Source organism: Miniopterus natalensis, chromosome 1, assembly GCF_054644295.1.
Source record: "Miniopterus natalensis isolate mMinNat1 chromosome 1, mMinNat1.hap1, whole genome shotgun sequence".
NCBI classification, from domain to species: Eukaryota; Metazoa; Chordata; class Mammalia; order Chiroptera; family Miniopteridae; genus Miniopterus; species Miniopterus natalensis.
In genome coordinates this window covers 41,368,799-41,391,041 of record NC_142081.1, presented here as the reverse complement: position 1 = coordinate 41,391,041, position 22,243 = coordinate 41,368,799, and the positions used below count along the sequence as shown (strand labels likewise).

At 41.0% G+C, this 22,243-nt stretch overlaps 2 protein-coding genes and 1 non-coding gene across 5 annotated transcripts in view; 1 reads left to right on the top strand and 2 right to left on the bottom strand.

Moving 5' to 3' along the window:
- The first annotated feature begins 1,845 nt into the window (after nucleotides 1-1,845).
- Nucleotides 1,846-1,979, top strand: LOC148094109 (U11 spliceosomal RNA). Its single transcript, XR_015716530.1, has one exon. It is a non-coding gene; the product is annotated as a U11 spliceosomal RNA (small nuclear RNA).
- A 784-nt stretch (nucleotides 1,980-2,763) lies between these two features.
- On the bottom strand, nucleotides 2,764-14,484 carry PDCD7 (programmed cell death 7). The gene is made up of 5 exons (XM_016208507.2): nucleotides 13,572-14,484; nucleotides 11,541-11,679; nucleotides 5,886-6,122; nucleotides 5,538-5,625; nucleotides 2,764-3,903 (listed from the first exon to the last, which is right to left on the bottom strand). Exons 1-5 carry the CDS (start codon nucleotides 14,439-14,441, stop codon nucleotides 3,780-3,782), a joined length of 1,458 nt encoding a protein of 485 aa, XP_016063993.2. The 5' UTR covers nucleotides 14,442-14,484; the 3' UTR covers nucleotides 2,764-3,779.
- Nucleotides 14,485-19,049: 4,565 nt separating this feature from the next.
- Nucleotides 19,050-22,243, bottom strand: part of CLPX (caseinolytic mitochondrial matrix peptidase chaperone subunit X) — a 38,296-nt gene continuing 35,102 nt past the window's right edge. For all 3 annotated transcript variants that reach the window (XM_016208612.2, XM_016208614.2, XM_016208613.2), the window contains one exon: nucleotides 19,050-20,912. In XM_016208612.2, coding sequence (XP_016064098.1) covers nucleotides 20,822-20,912 — 91 coding nt within the window. In that variant the 3' untranslated portion in view covers nucleotides 19,050-20,821. The remainder of the gene's footprint in view (nucleotides 20,913-22,243) is intronic.

Genomic DNA, 22,243 nt, shown 5'->3' with positions numbered 1-22,243 from the left:
GAATGGAACAAGACATGCTTTGTACTTACCTTGTGATTCCCAGGATAGCTTCCCTGTGGACAAAACTCATAGGAGTGAATTCCTACAGCAGATGGTATAATCCCAGCTAAGCTTCTTGATACATCCTTGCACAAAAGTCACGTGGACAAGAAACATGAATGGCTTTAATGATCAAATTGGTTGGCTTATAGCAAAGTCTTTGACGTCATAAACTCAGCCACTTGGGAGTATTTAACATATTAACTAATCTCTTTATTTTCTATTCTTCCCTATATTCACTTAATCTCTTAAAAATAAATGGTTTTGTTAAAGCGTCTCACAAGTCTAGGGTCTCCTCTACTGGGAAGTAAGATAAACATTATTCTTGCACATAGGATATGATGAATCAACATATTTCTGGTTAGTATTTGAATGAGTGTCTCTATTTTCATTAATTTGTTCAATGTATAAAGCATTTATGTATAGGTATAAAAAAGACATGATTTAGAAAGGGGCTGGACACTCAACAGAACTGTAGTTCTTAGTTCTAAGAGAAAAAAAAAAGGACTAGTAATGACCAGTAATAACACTGAGCCCCCACTGTCATGCAGACTGTGGCCTATAAATACCTTTTCAACTGAAGAGGAACCTGGGATCATTAGAGAAATGATTGCTTCCAGGCTTGGGTTAGGAAATGAGAAAAATAATTTTGGAGCAGAATACTGGGATCGAATGGGAACTAAGGAGCTTAAAGAGGCTCCCACTGGCTAAAGGTGACACAACCAATAAAGAAACCAATAAAATGGGTTGAAAGACAAGTATGTTTAGATCTGAGTTCATAATGGTACTTAAACACAAAATTCACTTGTCAACTTTGAACGAGGCTAGGAAACCATTATTCTGAAAATGAGTAAATCAAGGAAATTAAGTATTTATCTCTTGTCTTTCCTATGCGAATTGTACCCCAGGGTAACGAAATAGTTGGTATGGGAATATTTCTCTTTAGAAATATTCCAGCTAATAAAGAAAGGCAGTATTAAACTATCACTATTTTGCAACCCCAAATGAATGAATCTAGGTCTTGATTACAGATGGCTGCCAAGATCACAAAAAGAGACAACCAAATTATTAGTCCTCCTGGAGCACACACCAGGGTTATGAAACAGTCTTACCAGAAAATTCCGATCTATATGTAATCAAGTCTCTAGATCAGCACTGTCCAACAGAAATGTGAGCCACATATGTAATCGTACATCTCAATTTCAAGTGCTTCAATAATCATGCATGGCTACCGTACCAGACAGTACAGCTCTAACCACTAAATTATAAGAAATATGGAAGAGAGGATTAGCAAAATCCAGACTGGGAGCTCTTCAGGAGAAAAATGACCTGATTTTTTCAAGCAATACATTACAAGGGGGAGGAAGAGTAGGAGAACGCACAGGAGTGAGCGGGACAGACCTATAGATGATCAGGAACTTAACAGGCCTTTCAACCAACAATGCAGAGACTGCATCTGGATCTTGATTTGAACAAAGTGTAAAACACACATTTATGAAATAAGGAAATTTGAACACTGACTGGATTTTTGATGTTTTGTTAATTGTGATAAGGCACTGTGGCTACATTTTAAAAATATCTTTTAGAGCTATATACTGAAGAATTTATAAAGTAATGTGATGTCTGGGATTTGCTTCAAAATAATCCAGAGTGAGTGGTGGAGGTAAAGATAAAACAAGATTGTCCAGAAACTGACAATTATTTTAAGCTGGATGATGGGTATATGGGGAAAAAATTATATTATTCTCTTTAGATTTATTTGAAATTTTCCGTAATAATTTTTTTTTAAAAAACTGTGGTATAATAAAAAAGGGCTTCTGTCGTGAGTGGCACACATAGAGCTGCTTGATTGCTCTGTGTGTGGAATCGACATCAAGAGATTTCGGAAGCATCATTTTTTGGTATTTGGGCAACTAGTGATCATTGGTCCTGGTGCCCGCAAAAAAAAAATAATATTACAATGACACTGTCCATATTCTCAGAAGAATAATTTGGTAAAGAAATACACAAGGCAACAAACCAAGAAAAACTTACAAAACAAAAAACAGACAAAGGTAACACTCGCTTTATTAAAACTTTGCAGAAGCTGCTAGAGGAAAGTGGGAATGGTTTCTTCCACCAGGCGTTGAATGCCTTCTTGGGTTGTGCTGCTGAGTTTTCCTAAGTCCCCGCTTCACACTCCCTGACCCATCAGTGCAGATGTCTTAATGGCAAGGCTGTCTGGTCACCAAACATACAACGTACTATGCAAGTCGTCTTTTATTTCTACTTTTCCTGCACCTCATCAGAGAGCAAATGGTGGAGACTGATAACAAAAGGGCACACAGGCCTAAGGGTTATGTGAAAATTTTCAGGTTTATGGGCTTAGACACACACTTTTGAGGAATGCTGGCTCTTATACCCGTTAACTCTGTAATGCACACTACACAAATTTAACAGTGTAGATTTAACAACAGAAAGGAACAAAGGTTTTAGCATCTTGCACCCAACAGCTTTCAACTACATGAAACCATTTCCAAAGTTGACAGTGTCCTTTCCTGCCTACCCCGAGTTGGATTCCATGGACAGAGTTTGGTGTCTGAGGTTCATTCTCCTCTAGCAAATGCCTATTTACTAAATTTGAATTTTAGAGAGAAAATGTGTTTTATCAATGTGAAAGTGTGTGTAGTGATTTGGAAAGCAACAAATTGGGAGCAAAGGCTCAAACTGAAAAATAAAAATGATATTTATTTAGCTTTTTGTAAATATAAATAACAAGAAATGACAAAAGGCAAAACAAAACAGAATAAAACAAAACAAACCTGACATGTCATATCGTTGATCATGTCCAGGCACAAAAGCATTTATTAATGAATATAAAAAAATAAATTTTATTACTTTTATCTGCTTTATTCCCAGCTTTAACTACATGGATATTTTTGGTGCTGAAGTTCCTAAGAAAATTCCACAGCGATACCGGCCCCTACTGGGTGCATGAGGTTAAGGTCCTACTCCCATAGGGAAATAAATTTCTATCCTTGGGGGTTCTGAACAACTAGACCTCTAGAACTTAAAAAGTAGTTCCTTTCATTAGGATCCTTCTAACATGGGGAAAATGTAGCCATCATCCATTAAAACACGATCCAGTTTGGGTACAGGTACTCTTCAGGTGTTCCAAGTTCTCCACATGACTACCTGACTAAGCCACCGGCATTACTGCCAGCCCAGCCTACAGCCTCTCAAGCTGCACCAAAAATGGGCTTCACAAAACTAAAGATAAAGCAATTTTGGCCTTTCTTCCTGGCATTTAGAGGGCTATATGGGTGGGAAGGTAAGGTGGTTTTGCATCAAGCTTTCCTTCACACTCAGTACTAGGGGAAGGACTGCTAACCTACCCGGTGCACACCTGTGTTGAGTGTATGGCATATACTTACCCATCATCCCACAAGGAAGTTGAGTAAATTAACTAGTCACTCTAGACCAAGCCCCTCAAAACAGAGGCAAATTCAGTGAACCAAGGCATGTGGTAATAATAGTCCCAGTTCACCTAGGTCCTTTCCTAAAGAACCATATTAATCTCCTGATTCAAGAAGCACCTCTGGCCAGGACACAGCATGGAAGGAAAATGGAACTTCTGGGAAGGGCCATGCCATGTGGAGTTTACAAGGTGTTGTTTAGTCCACAGCACAAGAGATGGCAGCATTACTAACATTTAGAGCTGGAAAGAGTGTTGCCTGGTCCACAATCCTGGAGCGTCTTTACTAATGCAGCTTAATGGCAGTTGCCCAGATGTCGTTGCTGGGGAGCGGGGGAAGGACCCATCCTTGGGGAACGGAGTTGCCTTTAGGATGATCAGATGGTACCAGGTACTGATCCCAATCATGCCTTAATAAGAACATTGCAGAACAACTGTTTATTTCTGTTTCAGTTCAAGCAAGACGGTCAGCACTAAATACTCTATTTCAGGACTTACCTTTTCAATGACTGATATACTAGTCCACTAAAGAACTAGATTGCTATGAATTATGCAAAAGACTGTGTTTCTTAAGTATACATATGGGGGGGAAAACTCCAAAGAACTTATAATTTTAAAGATAACCAAATAATGAATACACAGTCAATCCTCATTATTTGCAGATTCCATATTTGTAAATCTGCCTAGTCACTAAAATTTATTTGTAACCCCAAAATCATTACTTGTGGTGCTTTCATGGTCACTTGCCAACATGCACAGAGTGGTGAAAAATCTGAGTCACCAACAGCCACGTTCCCAACTGAGGTCAGACAAGGTGACACTCTGCCTTGTTTTCAGCTCTCATATTGTAAACAAGTGTCCTTTTTGCAGTCTATTTAGTACCCACCCACCCCTTTTTTGCATTCTAGTGCTCTTTATTGGCAATTCTGCTTTTTTAAATGTCTCCCCAATATAGTACTGAAGTGGTAGCTAGCGTGAGAAGGCTGTAATATGCCTTATGGAGAATATAAGTATGTTATATAAGCATAAATTATGCTGTTAGACATAAGGTTCGATGTTAATAAATCAACAAGATATATTAAATGAGGTATCTTTAAAAAGAAATACACATAAAACAATGTTATGTATTGATCAGTTGATGAGAATGTTGGGGCCAGAGGCCCATAGAAACCTAACCCTATATTTCCTTTAGGAGCAGCAGTTCTGTATTCTCTAACTCAGTGTTCGTGGCTTTATAGGGCACAGCTAGTGTGCATAACAAGACCTGATCGTACTTATGTTTAAAAGCTAAAACTTGTATATTAGTCAGAAATCCACTTTTCCCAGAACATAAAATTGGTATGCAAAAGAGCACTGTGGAAGCTTTGGGAGGAACCTCAGAGATCACTTAGGTCAGTGATTTTCAAACCAGACTTTGAAGACACCTGGACATCAAGTAGATGCTTTGAGGAGTCTAGAAACAACAAAGTGCTTCTAGTCAATAACAGATTTAAGTTGCCTGTGGAACCCGCTCATTCATTTACTCATTCATTCTGTTTTATAAATTGATTTATCCAAAGACTGCATTTGGGAAGAGTACTACTGCCAAAGTTTGAAGGCCACATTCTAGTTCACCATTTTCATTCTAGGTAAGGAAAGTGAGACCCAGAAAGCTGCAAAGTTTAGCTCATTAGTAACTGCCCGTAAAGATGGGACTCCCTGTTCCTAGCTCTCTTGACTTCGACCAGTAAGAACTCACAAGTCAGCAGCATGGGTCTTAACCAGTCTCCACAGACTGGAGAGGGCCTATTTAGTAGCAGAAGAGAACTAGAGAAGGAAGTCAGTGCTTTAAGTCAACGTAACAGCACAGCCTGGGCGAATACAAAAGGGCAAGTCACAGCCTGAGTTTGTTTCTCCACCTTTGAAAACAGGGACACCTACTTCTCAAGGACAAATGAGGACTTAACAACATGTTTGTGGCCCCCCTGAAACTTGGAAACTTTATATAAATCCACTAGAAACTTAAAAACATAGATACAGGTGACATGGAGAGTGCCCCTCTGACCTTATTTGGATGAGCGCCGGCAGGGAGTGCTCAGCTTGGAGGTAATACTGTCGGAAAGGCTGCAAGAGGTGAGCGAGTGGGAACTCATCTGAAAGAGAAAAGGCACAGCTCATCACCACACTCCATATCCAGAGGGTATAGCTCAAGGCTACATGACTGAGCCTGTGACGACAATACGATCAAATGCGTTTCATCTTTATCCATGATTTCCAGGATCTAGTCTAGAATTTCAAATCCTGAAGGTGTCACTGTTGCCTATCACCTCTTAGCTCAGGTTGAGGTCACCCATGAGAATAAGTTAACCTAGTCAGTATTGTCCTTTTCTCCACTGGTTACAGAGTAACTTACCTGGATCCCCAAATAACTTGGACTCAATTTCCCGCTTCTGCAGTAAAAGTTTCTCTTTTTCTTTCCTCTGTTTCTTTTCTCGTTCTCTTTTCCTCTCTTCCTCTTGTTCTCCTTCCAGCATAACTCTGAGGGCTCTCTCTTCAGCTTCATATAGCTCAGAGCGTTTTTTAATGAGTTTTCTCAGTCGCTGAAGATGATGCTCAAAAGTCTCATCTGCTGAGGCTGGAGGACAGACCCCTGGGCAAAGAGATCCAAATGGCATTTCAGTTACAACTTTTTCTTATCCCCAAATCTGTGTTCTAATGGGCCAACTCAAAGTCCAATTTAGTATAAATTTGCTTAGAATTTGTAAGTTCTAATCCATCTTCAAGGATCAATTTGAATCTCTAATTAATTTGAACCTAACCTTACTTTCTCTTTTCTCTAATTCCTCTTTCTGGAGCATATACCACTTAATCTTTGATTTTGTTTAATTCTAATGGTTCTGATCCTGCAGTTGGGAGAATGGGCTCACTAAAGGAACTGTATTATACTTCTTCATTATGAAATTCCCACAGCTAATAAACAATTCTCCCTCTGAGTCTGAAGTTCTGGAAGAGCACATATGGATACTGAGAAGAAACATACTTAACCAACCACACTGACCTCACAGTCTGCTGCTGAGAGTAGAGAGACCAAGTATTTCAGTTTGTCCAGTTTTAGCATTTGAAAGCCCAGTGTCCTGGGAAACCTAGGATGGTTGGTCACCCTGATTTAACTGTGAGGTCAGCTAACAGCATAGCCAACATAGCTAGAGCCACAACTGGGAACATTTTAGACTAGTTATTAGGTGATATAAAAGAATTATTACTAATTTTATGTGATAATACCATAATTGATGATGGGTAATTTATCTAGGTGTTCTATTTTTGTGCACATGTAAAAAGGAAAACTTTTTGAAATTTAATGAATATTCAAGTAGATTGCAATAGTGCACTCACTACCATTCTGGCCCTGCAATATACAAGTTGCTGAAGCTGCTAGGTGATTCATCCTAGAGTGATGTGTGGTCCATCCTGATAGTCCTTGAAGATTTTAAAGGAAAATATATTTATTACGGCAACATTTTAACAATACCAGGAGCATGGAAGAAAAAAATCCTAATTCTGCTAACATAATCAACCATTTTTATTTCCCCATGTTGATTCTCTAGCCGTTTTTTGTCCATATATGAGCAACTTCACAGAGTTGAACATAAAATGTGTGTAATTTCCACACCTCCATGTCAATTCTCTACATTCTTTTTCTCTCTTTATGATTATTTAATGGCTCTATCCTATTTCGGCAAATCAATGTACCTGCCATAATTTACTTAATAAGCTCCCTACTCCTGGACACTTAGGCTGTTCCAAATGTCCTATTATCATATAATACTACAATGACATGTTACTTTTTTCCTTTGTATGATTTCTGTAATGTAAATTCTCAAGAGTGGAAATTTTATGAATACTTTCAAGACTACCTAAGTATAGCACTAAACTTGTTTCTTTAAAAAGTTATACATTTATTCAGTACCTTACACTTGATACAAAGAAAGTAATAAATATTTATTTCTTTAACAAATGATTATCAACAGGGTTTTGGCAATTTATGCTACTGCCAGTGAGGTACAACAATGACAGCTTTGAGCACTGAATTTTCAACTCTGGCTGATAATGGCATAAAATAACGGTTCTGAAAGCTAAGCGGTTGTGGAATTCACTCTCCTCCAAGGCTAAGATTTCTCCAGATGATTTTCTCATGACTGCTTTGCTTGAATGGGCTTCTATTCACTTATTCCCAAATGGAAATAGAAACTGTACAACTCAAATCCATCTTCTACTAAATTGCTGGGCTATTATTTTCAAAATATACATACACATAAAATTCTTATGCACAGAGAAATTTAAGCTGTCATTATGTTGCTTTGTAATAATTCCATGGTTTTAGTTTCTTTACCTAGACCAGGGATTAGCAAACATTTTCTGTAAAGGGCAAGATAGTAAATATTTTAGGTTTGTGGGCCATAGTCTCTGTTGCAACTACTAAAATCTGCCCATACAGAGAAAATATATAGACACTCCGTCAGCACGTAAGTGCCTCCAGACCCCAGGAGGAGCTGTGGCCTGCTTCCATCTCAGCCTGCTGGGTCCATGCCACCCACCTATATCTCCCTTAATCTCTCATGGATCAGTCCTGGTGATCTGGACACATTCCCTTGGAAAGGGCACTCCTGGCTCAATCTTCCTCTTGACCCCATGTGTTGACATGGTGTAGGTTTCCTCCACCTCTACCACTTACTTACTCCTGTAGTTCCTGCAGCTCCTCGATACCAGTTGCCTTTATTCCCCTTCAGCCACCTGCACCTTGGGGCCTCATCAGGTCTTTGGACCTTGGCATAATTAGAAAAAATTTCTGCCTCTAAAATATTAAACCTGGTTATTCTCTTCTCTGACAACTTTCTACCTTTCTAGTATTCTCACCTTCACCCACAAGATTCTGTGAGCTTCATTAAAATCTCTCATCTAATGTATCAGACAGATTCCACCCTTCTTCTATTTGTTCTCACCAAAACTTGTGGTCATCCATAAAGCAAAACCCCAACAGCCCAGTGCTCTGTGCTCACATGCCAGCTGTATAGCAATCCTGGAAGAAGCCATTTGATTATGTAACCTGGTGCCAGGATATAGGTACATCAGCCGGGCCCTAGCACCTCTCTGCAATCACACTCCCAAGGGTCTCTGTGTGGCTCTCACTCACTCCTCACAGCAGTTATTTCACTGCTCTCTGAAAGCCCTACTTCTCTCCTGACTCTCAGAGCAAACCATCTAACCTATTTCCCAGAGAAGACAGGTCACCAGGCAGGAAAATCCCGTAACTTCCTGCCCCCAATTTCACTCATCTGCATTACTGCCCATCCTTGTCTCCTTCATGTTCATTCTAGTGGAAGATGGCTCCTTCTCCACTTAAATTAATCCCTCCACCTGGGATCTGAATCTCACTACCTCCTGCAAGACCTTGAGCCATCAACTATTCCTCTGCTTCTCTTTGACCCTTCTCCCTCTATTCACCACTTCGCTCACCATTTAAACATGCTCAAGTTTTCCAATGACCCTAAAATACTCCCTATTCCCCCCACACACATACACACACTGCCAGATGCTGATCTTGCACTCTCCTTTTCTTCACAGGCAAACGTTTAATGAGTTGATCTCACTGTCTGCTTTTCTTATGTCCTACTCCCTCTTTAATCTACTCTAGTCTGGCTTCTACTCCTACCACTCCACTGAAATGTCCCTAGCATAGGTCACTAATGATCTGCTGGGTACTAATTCCCATGCATGTTTCTCAAGCTTTTTACTACTTGATAATAAAAATAAGATGAAACACTTGTACAGCATTTATTATGTGCTGGACTGTTTTAAGCACTTTACTCATGTTTGCTAACTTAATCACCACAACACCCCATGGGGAGGTACAATCATTATTCTCTTACAGATGAGGAAACCAAGGCACAAAGAAGTTTAAGTAAACATGCCAAGACTGCACAATCTCTGTGAGCATTTGCCATTCTGCAGGAGGTAGCAGGTCTACCTTTTTCTTCTCTCTCTCTGACTTCTCTTGATCTCTTTTGTGGCATCCTCTGTATTCACCTTGATTTTGTCTTTTTGGCTTTCATCTCACACTACACAAGCTCCTTAAGATCTGTTTACATGCTGATGAACCTTTATCCAGGATGTTCCACTGGCACCTCAAACTCAACAGGTCCTAAAGTGAACTCATCAACCCAAAGAGCCGCCTCTTCCACTTCCTGGTCAATTGGAATAGTATCATCATTCATTCAGTAGACCAAGCTAGGACCTGGAAGTCATTTTTTTCCCTTCAGCTCCTACATGCTGAGTTCCCTGAGTTATTTATTTATATGAACACACAAATACACACACAGACTCTACTTTATTCATATCTCTTAAATACGTTTACTTTTCTCCAACTCACCACCTGGCCCTAAGTTCACACTCCCATACTATCCCTGCCCAGATGACGACAGCCTTATCAGTCTCTCTTCCTAGATGCTCCAAACCTGTCTCTGCTCTGCCAGCACTGATCTTTGTCATCATTTCACTCTGTGCTTGAAATCTTTCAATGGTTCCCCTCAGCTTTAAGCCTAGGTGAGAAGTCTAACCCGGCCCATAAGACACTTTGTGATATGGCCCTACTTACATATCCAGCCTCGTTCTCTCAGCACTTACTTGGAGACACATATGCCTTGAAGAGAGAAGTTAGAAAGCTGCTTGTTTTCTTTTAAAGTACATAATGCAACCAGTTGCTAGTTACCAAATCATTTGAGATTCAGTTAAAGTCAACGCCACAGAGCCTGCTTATTTTATAGATCATAATTCCTCCTAAAATTTCCTTTCTTTTGGACCAAATAGAGGGAGACTGACAGTGAGAAATTATGCTGGTAAATTCACTTGGCAGAATATTACTGACCCTCACCTCACAGGGGATGTGGAGTAGGTGAACATTAAATAGTAGTCCTCAGGTTTTGCATTCTTGTAAGGAAGAGACATGGATAGACACAGTAGAAGCAAACTCTAGATGATTCACAGTAGATGATTCATGAATGCCCTATGGAATCAACTGATTCTGAGGCCTAAATCTGAATCAGCCACTCTAAAGGTGGCATGCAGAAGCTCATTATTCAGGTAGTGAATAAGCCTGGCTGAATGCACAATGGTCACATCCCAACAAAACTTTTAGTAAGGGTCTGAACTGCTGTTTTCATTTATTATATTTTAAACCACACAGAGGAATTAATTTGCTATCATCATATTTGCTAATTTGTGTACTCTCAAATATCCTTGGTGAATGTCAATGGCCTATAACCTACTAAAAAGGCAGCATGTGGCCCAAACCAGGTGCAAGGGAGGAGGTCACCTCAACCCACAGCAGAGAAGGATGGAGGATGCTGCATCTAAATTTTGTTTTGAAGGATAGCGAGAGCTTAAAATAGATGGGACTTAGGGCCCTCCGGCTGAATAGACTTGCAAGAGCAAAGATCTCGACAGGCAAACGGAAAGCACAACTGGGGAATTCTAGAGGCAAGAGGAGACCACGGAGGTTTAGAGTCTAAAAGTGACATGCAGGGCACTCACTCACTCCCTGTCCAGTCACAGTCACACCTCTTCAAATATCCATGTTTCAAGTCTGAAATGTATCTGAAGGAACATGCCCAGTTTTCAACACCTCCTGAAGCCTCAAGTAAGGACAGAATAGGATAGCTTTCACCTTGGCACATGGGTAAAGCTTACCAGCCACATCAACTTCACTCGGAAAAGCGTGCCCAGGAAAGCCTGGGATGGGAATGATGAGTCAGGGGGAAGCCAGTGCAGTGGGTTCCCACAACTGCCTCTCTTTTCAACCTTGGCTACCAAGAGCTAAACATCTTCTGAGGCTTTCTACTTCAGAAGTTCTGAGGTACTGCTGACAAGCTTAGTTACCCTACTGGGTGAAAATAAAGACGTATCAAGCATTTTCCTTCAAATTTTGGGGGGAGGGAAAATGCTATGGTAAAAAAAGGGAAGAAACAGGGGAACAAAGGAAGAAATGCAAGTAGAAATGCAAAGCCACAGTTACCTTTCCTTGCTGCAGCCTCTTTCCTGAGTTTCCTCAGTTTCTCCAAGGCCCGAAGAATGTCTACCATTCTTTTGGTGTCTGCTTGTTTTTTCCTTACTTCAGATAAGACGCCATCGGCAGCAGCTTTAAGTTCCTGCTCCTGGAGGAGAGAGAGAGCCCATGAAAACAGCTGCCCAGCAGTGAGATTTCAGAGAATCAGATAGTCCCAGGGTTAAAGAAGATTCTACTGGACCTACATCCCAATTTCCTGGGCCGTACACAAAACTCTCTACACTGGTCCAGCCAAAGGATTATCTCTCTGCAGCTTCCAAGCAGGCATTGGTCTTTGTTTCTTCCTCAGAGTCTCTAAAGTGTGTTCTAAGGAAATCTGCATCCAATTTACCTTGTTAAGTTGGGTTTCTCATGAAAAATGCAGACACCTGGACCCAAAGATTGAGTGAAGATAAGGACTATGGTTAGAAAGGCCCAGCACACTACAATGCTGAGTGACAACCTAAAAAACTCCACTATCAGGGATCTCTTCCACATGACAGGCTTTCAAACATCTGAAGACTCTCCTACTCTTCATAAGTTGGTTCACATGTAGACTAAATAAGTCTGGTTCCTCCAAACCACCACTCAAGGGACTGTCTCCAACACCATCACCATGAGTGGTAGGGAGGATGCTTTTTCCTAAAGCTCTTTTCCCTTCTGTCAAATCAGCACCTGTAATGGCACCATTTCAGCTACCATGCTGTTTCACTCTTCTCTGTATTACTCCCTCCACCTGAAATGCACCTGTTGCTCTCACTTGGCTTTGAAATTTCCTTCAAGACTCAGTTTAGTTGTCATTTATCTTCCAAGCCTTCCCTGACACCTTACCCAAAGGATTAGATATTCCTTTTCTAGGCTCATATAGCACCTACATTTGAAATCCTAACACAATGCTATACATGATCCCCCATGGGGCCCTAAGCCCCTCAAGGTCAAGCACTATGTCCTATTTATCTCTATTCCCAGTGTCCTGCACGGGGCCTGCTACTTACGGGCCCTCATTAAATGTCTGAACTGACTCAAGCTCCCTTAGATTAAGGCCTTGCCTGCAAGTATTCTTAAAAGCACTGATGTTCTTGGGGGCTCAAAGACAAAGCAGGCCACCAATACACTTCAGAGGGGAGTTACATCAGACTCTAGGACAGTAGCAGACACCAGGAGAAGGGAGAGGAGGAGTTGGAAACACCAGCTAGTAGTGGAGAGTGGAGGAAGGGGGAAGGGCCTAGCACTCAAAAGTAAAGACAATGTCTTAAACAACTATCTGACCAATTTCCAGTTTTGCCCTGGCCCCCACTGAAGAGCTTGAAATTAACAAGTTTTCAAGTAACAGCCTGGGCTCAAGTCAGGAGTGAAACTGCCACAAGCCAGTTGTGTGGTTGTTGGCAGGTTAACCTCCCTATGCCTTAATTTCCTAATCTGTAAAATTGGGGTAATACCACCTAACCTCTCTCTCAGGGTTATTACAAGAATCCCAGATCTGGTATATGTAACGACCTTAGCACAGTGGCTAGTATATAGTAAGTGCTCAAAACCACCATTGTTGAACCTCCAGTTATGTGGTTTAAAACTTTTTCTAAACAAAGAAATTCTGGGGAAATCACTACTGACCCATCATCCAATTAGGGTATATGTTCCTTGAGGAAAGGCCCCAAATGCTGTATATTTTGTATTTTTAAAATCACCTAGGACCCAGATGCTTGTTAGTCTTGAATGTTGGTGTCAGGATGTCAATGGTGGCGCAGGAGACCTGTCACACCTGCAACGCCACTGTGTAATCCTACACAGTGTTTACAGGGCTTTGCAGTGCACCTAGAGCATTTGTGCTGCTACTACACATCATTAAAACGCAATCAATGCAGGTATGAGGTCACAAAGGCAAGCTTCTATTTTACAAATTATAAAGAGGCTTAGCCCTGGGAAATGGCAGGGCAAAGCCCCGTGTCCCTTCACGTTCCAAACACCATGACCCTTACTCCCACGTGCAACTGCAGCTCTTACCCGCTTCTTCTCCTCCACCTCCTGCACGCATTTGACCCTCCAGCGGTCAATCTCCTGCTCGCGCTCCGCAGCTCGCGCGGCCTCCGCCTCCCGCTCGGCCTCGCGTTCCCGGGCCCTCTCGCGAAGCCGCAGCCGGCGGCGCCGGACCCTCTCCAACCTCCGCCGTGCCTCGCCCACAAAGGCAGCCTGGGTCAGCAACTGTAGTCGCTCAGCCAGTTCGGCGCGCAGCGGCGCCGCCTGGGCATGCAGCAGTGCCCAGGCCGCGCCGTCCGCCTCGGTCTCGCGCAGGGCCTTGCACAAGTCCCGCAGTCGCCGCACGAGGCGCAGAGCCCCGCGCAACCGAGCGCGCACTTCACCCAGGGTGGGCCCGACAGGCGCGCGCGGGGGCACCGGGCAGCCCGCCCGCCGCGGGGTTCCGAACACCGCCTCTAGCCACTGCCGGTCACGCAGGCGCTGCAGGGCCGCGTCCCCAAGCTCGTCGGGCGGCGGCGCCTCAGCCCAGCGCGGGCTCCAGGGCGGCCCCGGGCCTGGAGGCGGCGGCCGCGGGCGCTCGCCCGCGTCGATCCCTGGGAAGGGCCGGCACTGAGGAGGCGGTGGAGGCAGCGGCGGTGGCGGCACCGGGTAGAAGGCGCCGCCGCCACCACCGCCGCCGCCGCGGGAGGCTTCCCCAGGGCCCTGGGGCTGCACAGCCAGCGGGGGCTGGAGGAAGGGGGCGGAGGCCCCCGGAAAGGGGCCAGGCCTCTGGGGAAGATGCGGCGGGAAAGCCGGGGAGGGCAGCGGCGGTGGTGGACAGCCAAAGGGAGCGGGAGGCAGCGGCTGCGGGGGCGGCGGGCCCGGGCGACCCGGGGCGAAGAAGGGCGGCAGAGCCATGGCCACCACTGGATTCTGAGAAGTGACAGGAATATGAGAGGTCTTTCGAGAAAGTATCTTCCGGGAGGAAGTGACGTATACTACGCGCGACGCCAGTGCGACGCGCCGGCCCAGAGCGCCCGGCGCGTGGGTGGAAGTTCGTCCAATCCCTCAGTTAACACCGCTGTTACTGAGCCTTCTGGGTGTGGAGCCCGCTGCTTTACTGTGGGACTAGCAGATAGTTCCTCTCCTATGGAATTACCTGTCTAGTAAACACCTTAATCAAGTAATTATGCAAACAAATGTAAAAGTGCCGCGGCGAGTATAAGTACTACCAAAGAGGAAAACACGGAGCAAGAAGAGTTTATAGGAGAATTTGACTTAGAGAGGTTGGGGAAGGTTGTCCTAACGATTTTAGGCGTCATCTGAGGTTCTGTAGCAAAACTGTAGCACAATATCCCAGCCAGGATGTTGACATTGATACAATGACGATACAGAACCTTTCTTTCCATCACTTCCAGGATCCCTCATTTGCCCTTCTATGCCCACACCCACGTCCCATCTTTAACCGCCTGCAACCTCTAACCCGCACTCCACTTCTGTAACTTCCGTCCTTTCAAGAATGTTTTATAAATGTAACATATAGTACATAACCTTTTGGGACTCCCTGTTTCCACTCAGTATAATCCTCTGGAGAGTTATCCAGGTGGTTGTATTAATAGGGTTTCTTTTTATTGCAATAAAGTGTGCCCCGAAAAAGTGTAGGTAAAGTTAAACCATTTTGTTTAATCATTCATTTGTTAAAGGATATTTCCACTTTGGAGCTAGCACGAATAAAGCTGCTATAAACGTTTACAGGTTTTTCTGTGAACATAAGCCTTCATTTCTCTGGAATAAATGCCGAAAGTGCAAGTGCTGGGCCATATGGAAGTTGTATGTTTCGTTTTTGAAGAAACTGCCAAATTGTTTTCCAAAGAGGCAGTACTGGTTTACATTACCACTAGCAATACGAGCGATCCAGTTTCTGTGCATTCTCGCATTTTGCAATGTTACTATTTTTTTAGACACCCTGTTAGGTATGTAGTGATATCTCACCTTGGTTTTAATGTGCACTTTCTTAATGACTAATTATACTGAATATCTTTTCATATGCTTATTTGCCATCTGTATATCCTCTTCGGTGAAATGTCTGAGTATGTCTTTTGCCCATTTTTCCAGTTATGTAGATTGTTTTTTTTACTGTTGAGATTTGAGAGTTCTTTATATATATTCTAGATACTAGCCCTTTATCTAATACATGGTTTGCAAATATTTTCTCTCACATTATAGCTTGTCTTTTCATCCTTTTAATAGGGTTTTTTTTGTATGTGTATGTGGAGCAAAAGTTCTTAATTTTGATGAAGTGCAACTTACCAGTTTTTCCCCTTATGGATCATGCTTTCAGAGTCAAATTTAAGAACTCTTTACTTAGCCCTGGATCCTTAAATTCTTCTCCTGTGCTTTTTCTAAAAGTTTTATAGGTTTACATTTAAGTCTGTGATCCATTTTGAGTTAATTTTTGTATAAGGTGTGAATCTTAGGTCAATGTTCTTCCCCCACCCCACTTTGGATGCCCAATTGCTCTAGCATCACAAGATTAGATTTTTACTTTTTGAAGCAAAAGTAATGGATGCCCTCTTGGGTAAGAGCCCAGCTCTATAACATGAAAAGAACCAAGCAGAGCCTGACCCCACTTCCCAAGGGACCTCTCCTATTTCTCAGAAACTCTTTGTAATACTCTACATAATATTTACTTGTATCTTTTATATTAAGTAATTTGTAATACTCTGCATAACATTTAAAGGCTTGTCTTAAAATTAGGTAAGGCATGGTTATAGCTTTATATTTTCTAGATGGGATACTCAGTGTAAGTGACCAAATATTTATTAAATATTTGAAATACCTAATTTGAAATACCATTTCTGATATTGAATTCCTATATATATATTTGGGATCTATTTCTGTGTATTCTTTTCCTTTGGCCTGTTCATTCATACACTTGTTTGTAAAGCTATATATATAAAATTTTTAGTAGAAGAGGCAGCACCTCTTGGTTAAGTGGAGAGGCTCTGGAACCATTATGCCTGGGGTTAAATCCTGTTGTTTACTAGTTGTGTGACCTCGGGTAAGCTACTTAACCACTGGGCTTCAGTTTCATCTATAAGAAGAGCTAATAGCATCTACCTCATAGAGTTGTTGCACTAAATGAACAGCGACAGAGTAAATACTGAGTGCACATTATCATTTTGTTTACCATTCTTGCCTATTTTTCCATATGAACTTTAGGATCTACTTGTCAATTTTAATGTAAAACCTTATGTGTTTTATTGGAACTTTAACTATATAAATTAATGTAGGGGTAATAGACATCTTTATAATTCTGAGTTTCCCCATTGAAAAACATGGGATCCCACTTTTCATGGATTTTCAAAAAAGGTACCCATCTACTCTTCTGCTCCCATTGCTATCACCTTAGTCCAATCCATCATCAGCTGGCAGGCTTATTATAATAGCCCCATGTGTCCCTGACTCAATCCTTGCTCCTCTATCACCTGGTCACTTACACTGAAACCAGAATGGTCTTTCAAAACTTAAGTGAGCTTATGTCATTTCTCTGGGCAACACCTTCCAATAACTTCTCATCTCACTTAGAAACAAAGCCTGGAAAGGAATTGGAAACAGCAAGGCCAACTTTTAGTTTACTGTGGGGGGGATGTAAGTTCAAGGGAGTTGTGTGTTGTCTGTTTGCTGATGAGAACTGATCTGAAAAACAGGAGGAAACTAATGAGGTAGGAGATAAAGGGGCAAGTGCTGGAGAAATGTCCATGAGTAAGCCTCTAGCCAGGTTTCCCTCCATTTTCCCCTGAGCCTCCCCTTCCCAACAAACACATCTAATGATGTCCAGCTTTTCTACTTAAAATGCTTTTTTTTTTTTTTTAGGGAGAGGAGAAGGAGAAACATCGATCAGCTGCCTCCCACACACACCTCTACCTGGGATCAAGCCCACACCTGGGCATGTGCCTTGACTGGGAAAAGAACAAGCGACCTTTCGGTACACTGGACGACACTCAACCAACTGAGCCACACTGGCAAGGGCTACTTAAAAACCCTTTTAATGCCCTACTACTTTCTGCATAAAATTACAAGTTAAGCCCAGCCAGCACAGCTCAGTGGTTGAGCATTGACATGAGCCAGGAGGTCATGGTTAGATTCCTGGTCAGGGCACATGCCCGTGTTGTGGGCTCAATCCCCAGCAGGGGGCATGCAGGAGGCAGCCGATCAATGACTCTCATCATTGATGTTTCTCTCCCTCTCCCTTCTTCTATCTGCAATCAATAAAAACATTTTTAAAAAAGATTAATGATTCAGAATATTTTTTAAAAATTACAAGTTAACCTCGCATACAAGATACTCTATTATTTGTTTTTAAATGTATGGAGCACCAAATATAGGAAGCACTTTAGTAGGTGGTGTTATAGTTAACCAAATAGGCATGGTCTTCACCATGTGCAGTCGGAAAGATAAACAAGTGAAAAACTTGGAAGGTTTGCTATAGAACAGGAAATACTAGGCAGTGTCTAGATGCTGCTGGGAATGATTCTGGAGGAGACAAATAATGTAGTATGGATACTGACAAAAGAAATAAAGGTCTTGAGAAATAAGAGGGGATCACTCCACTCATAATGATGTGGAGTGACTGAATTTCGGTAAGGGATTCTTCAGTTGTAACTGGAGAAAACAGGTTGGGTGCTGAAGCAGGTAGATTTATAGATTTGATGACAGGAAGATGACTTCCATCTTCTGATGGTTTCTCAGTGAAATATGAGGCAAAGTCTTCAGTTGAATGGAGAAAGGAGAGAATATGTTAAATAGTCATCTCAGAGCAGTAACTTTTTTTTCCTTTTTATCCTCACCCGAGGATATTTTTTCCATTGCTTCTTCAGAGAGAGGGAGAGGGAGAGAGAGAAACATTGATGTGAGACAGACACATTAATTGGTTGCCTCCCTCACTCATCCAGACCAGGGCCAGGGATCGAGCGAGCCTGCAACCGAGGTACGTGCCCTTGGCTGGAATCCAACCAGGGGCCTTTCAGTCTGCAGGCCAACACTCTCACCACTGAGCAAAACCAGCCAGGGCTCAGAGCAGTAACTTGAAGTCATACTTGTTGCCTACTTCTTAACTCCTAAAGCCCCCTAGTTATTGTTTCAAATTTCTAACATTTCATTATTCCTTTCTGGAAAAGTCCTACTTGCTCTTCCAGATCCATCTGGGCCACCAACCCTACATCACTTCCATTACAATAATGCACTGTTTGTGTTTGCTTCTCCCACTAGACTAGCAAGCTTCTTGAAAAGCTTGGTCCGTGTCCCTAGTGTGGGGCCCATGCAGGATATTTAAGTAAGGATATTCAATAAATGTTTAACATAAACTTTAATAATAGACATTTTGTCTGGAATTTGTGACTAGGAGAATTTATTAGCAGGATATGAAAGTGCCAAGGATTAACCAAACATTAGAATAAAGCAGCTCAAGATATCTGTGTCCTTTTAAAAATGGCACTGCATTATGGACACACCACCACATCAGCATTCATTTAGTCCTTTGTTTTATTCAAATGCCAAAACATAAGTTTCAAGCTACAAATTGTAGTTATACCCATTGAGTTTGATTTAAAAACATCAATTATGTTTTGTTAACAACTTCCAAACCAAATGTAAGCTGTTGTGACTAAAATGTCTCCCAGTCCATTTCTGGAGGATTACCTTTAATATTTTTAATAGCTTCTTCAATTTTCACTCTACAAAAAGGAAAATAATGACATCATAAGAGAAAGATAATGAACAGTTATAATATGAAAGACTTCCTGAGAAAAACTTTAACCATTACTACGGAGACTAAGGAGGATATTTGTTTCTGTCCCACACTAGCAACGAGGCTTAAACACTCTGTAAAAGTGCATTTTTGGTTCTACCCCAGCCATAAATAGATATCTCATCTCTTATTACATCGTGGAAAGCCCAACTCTTTATCAACAGGATTTAGAATTTCCTAATAGTTTAAGGTTCTCTTCCTAAGAAAAAGGTGGTAAGAGGAAAACTTAAGAGTCTATAAACCAAAAAATAAAAACATTTCAATGTACTTTGATTTAAACAATTTCAAATAAGTTTGATCTGAATAGTATAAAAAATTGCACCAACATTATAGAAGGGAAGAAAAAGCTTAAAAGATACCCAAATACTTTTTTATGCAAATAATTTTCATTTTTAAGTCCCCCAAATTCCCTCCACTGTTTAATTATATGCAGGGTGGGGCAAAAGTAGGTTTACAGTTGTGAGTACATGAACCACAGAGTTTATTCTTGTATTATTACTTATGAATAACTGTATTACTTTCCATATGAACTATAAACCTTTTGACCCACCCTGTAACAAAGATTAATAACTTATATTTTAGTGTGAAGACATTAACTTATGCTGATAACAAAGCATAGTTTTCTTTAATGTTCTATGAAGTCAAAAAATTAGACAAATATCCAACACACACACACACAAAAAAAATAGCTGAGTACTTTCGGTAAATGCACAATATTAGGCTATCTTATTTAGTTCAGCATATGGCTGTTGTTATGACTGACACTACATGCTACTTTTAGAATCAGATGTAGTCTTTTTCTGATGATTTAAGGCAGACTTCAGTTCCATCTGCTCACCCATGGTACTAAAATGCATTAAAGATGGCAAATAAACAAGTCAGAGGAGAATGGCCTTTCTCATAGTACCAACTGGGAAGTTAGTGTCATGCATGAGCAGGTAAGACTAAGAATATAGCTAAACAAATCATTAAAATATGGTTCTGCAAGGTATTTTTTTCCATGAAAATTTAACTACTTGTTAAATTTTGGAAACTACCTGTTCCAATGTTTAAGATGAATAAAGTTCTAATATTTTCAGGAAACAAATATGAGTAAAAAAGATTAAACTAAAGAATCGTATCTCAATCTTCAATTTTAAAGAATTTATTTTCCTATTTGTAGAGTAACATTATTGTAAAATCCACAGTTATTGCAATACCTGCATTGTTTAAAAGAGCTCCTAAGAATTTTTATGCATATTTTTTTAAAAACTGAACCAAAATAATGTACATTTTATCTCTGAACATTGTGTCATTACAGTTCACATAATGTCCTCTGTACCAATCAATGTGATGTTACCTAATATACATGATCTGATTTTTATCCTAAAGACTTCTGACCATGTATGATATCCAAGATAGATCCAATGCTTTTAATGTCAGACTGAAGAGACAGTTATGATCCTAAACAGAGGAGCAGCTTTATATACAGGACAAAAAGTCTGACAATTTAGCTGTTTGCAGCATCTGCTTGGCGAGGCCATCCTTCTTCTTCAACTCCAGAATCATACTCCTCTTCAGAGGATTCTTTTGTTGGAGCCCTAGAATGAAAAACCATCAGTTGTTTTTTGTTTTTAATAAAAATGAGGGGTAAACATGATTTCTAGACTCAATAAGTTAATCTACCTTACTAGAAAAGCCACACAAAAAGAAAATACTAAGAGTATTTTTAATATTTAGATTGCTTAGTGGTAAAATATGGGAAACATTTAGACCACACAACCAAGAGTTATAAGTAATTTCCCTAACAAATGTTTTATTGAAATAAATTGACAAGTCTTGAATTGTGAAGGCTTAAAAAAATTCTATTCCATGCTGGCCAGTGTGGTTCAATTAGTTAGAGTATTGTCCTGTGCACTGATAGGTCTCAGGGGGAGGCAACCAAACAATGTTTCTCTTGTCGAGCTCTCTCTTCTCTTCCCCTCTCTTTAAAAAATCAATGAATGTGTCCTTGGGTAGGATTAAAAAAAAAACATTAAAAAATCCCTTTCTCTAGCAAAAGGTTAGAATCTATTATTTCAACTCAAATGCCTGACCTTTTTTTAGCACATGTCTATGGTAAAGAAGATGACAGCTTCTGAGAACCAAATCTGACTTGACTCAAACTAGTCAAAGTTATGATCAGACCACCACAATTCCTTTATATAGTAATGTCATTAAAAAACAAAAATAAGCCCAGCCAGGCGTGGCTCAGCAGTTGAGCATCGACCTGGGATCCGGGAGATCGCAGTTCAATTCCCGGTCAGGGCACATGCCCGGGTTGCGGGCTCGGTCTCCGGAAGGGGCATGAAGGAGGCAGCCAATCAATGACTCTCTCATCATTGTTTCTCTCTCTCTCCTCCTCTCGCTTCCTCTCTCTGAAATCAATAAAAACATATTTAAAAATTTTTTTTTGAATAAAAGCTTGTTTTCTGAATAACTAAAGTTGTTCAAATAAACCAACTGCCTCCTAAGTTATCTTAGAAGATAAGCAAACATAAAATATAACATACCTTGTGACAGTTAAAACAGAAACCTAATTTTTGTGTAGGTAACATTAATGTCAAGCACTGTATAATATTTATTGACTAGATCAGGCTACAAGGCCCATCATCTGTTTTTATAAATAAAGATTTATTGGCACACAAACATGCTCATTCATTTATAGATTGTCTATGGCTGCTATCATACTATGAGGGCAGTGTGAGTAGCTGTAATACAGACTGTATGGCCCTAAAATATTTAGCCCTTTACAAGAAAGTCTGCTGACCCCTGGGATAGATAAAGCTGTGAAAGATGTATCAAATTTGTCAATTGATATGATACAAATGAGAGAAAAATTATGTCCCCAAAGTTTTGGTCTTGTGAAAGATATAAAACAAGTCATTCACAA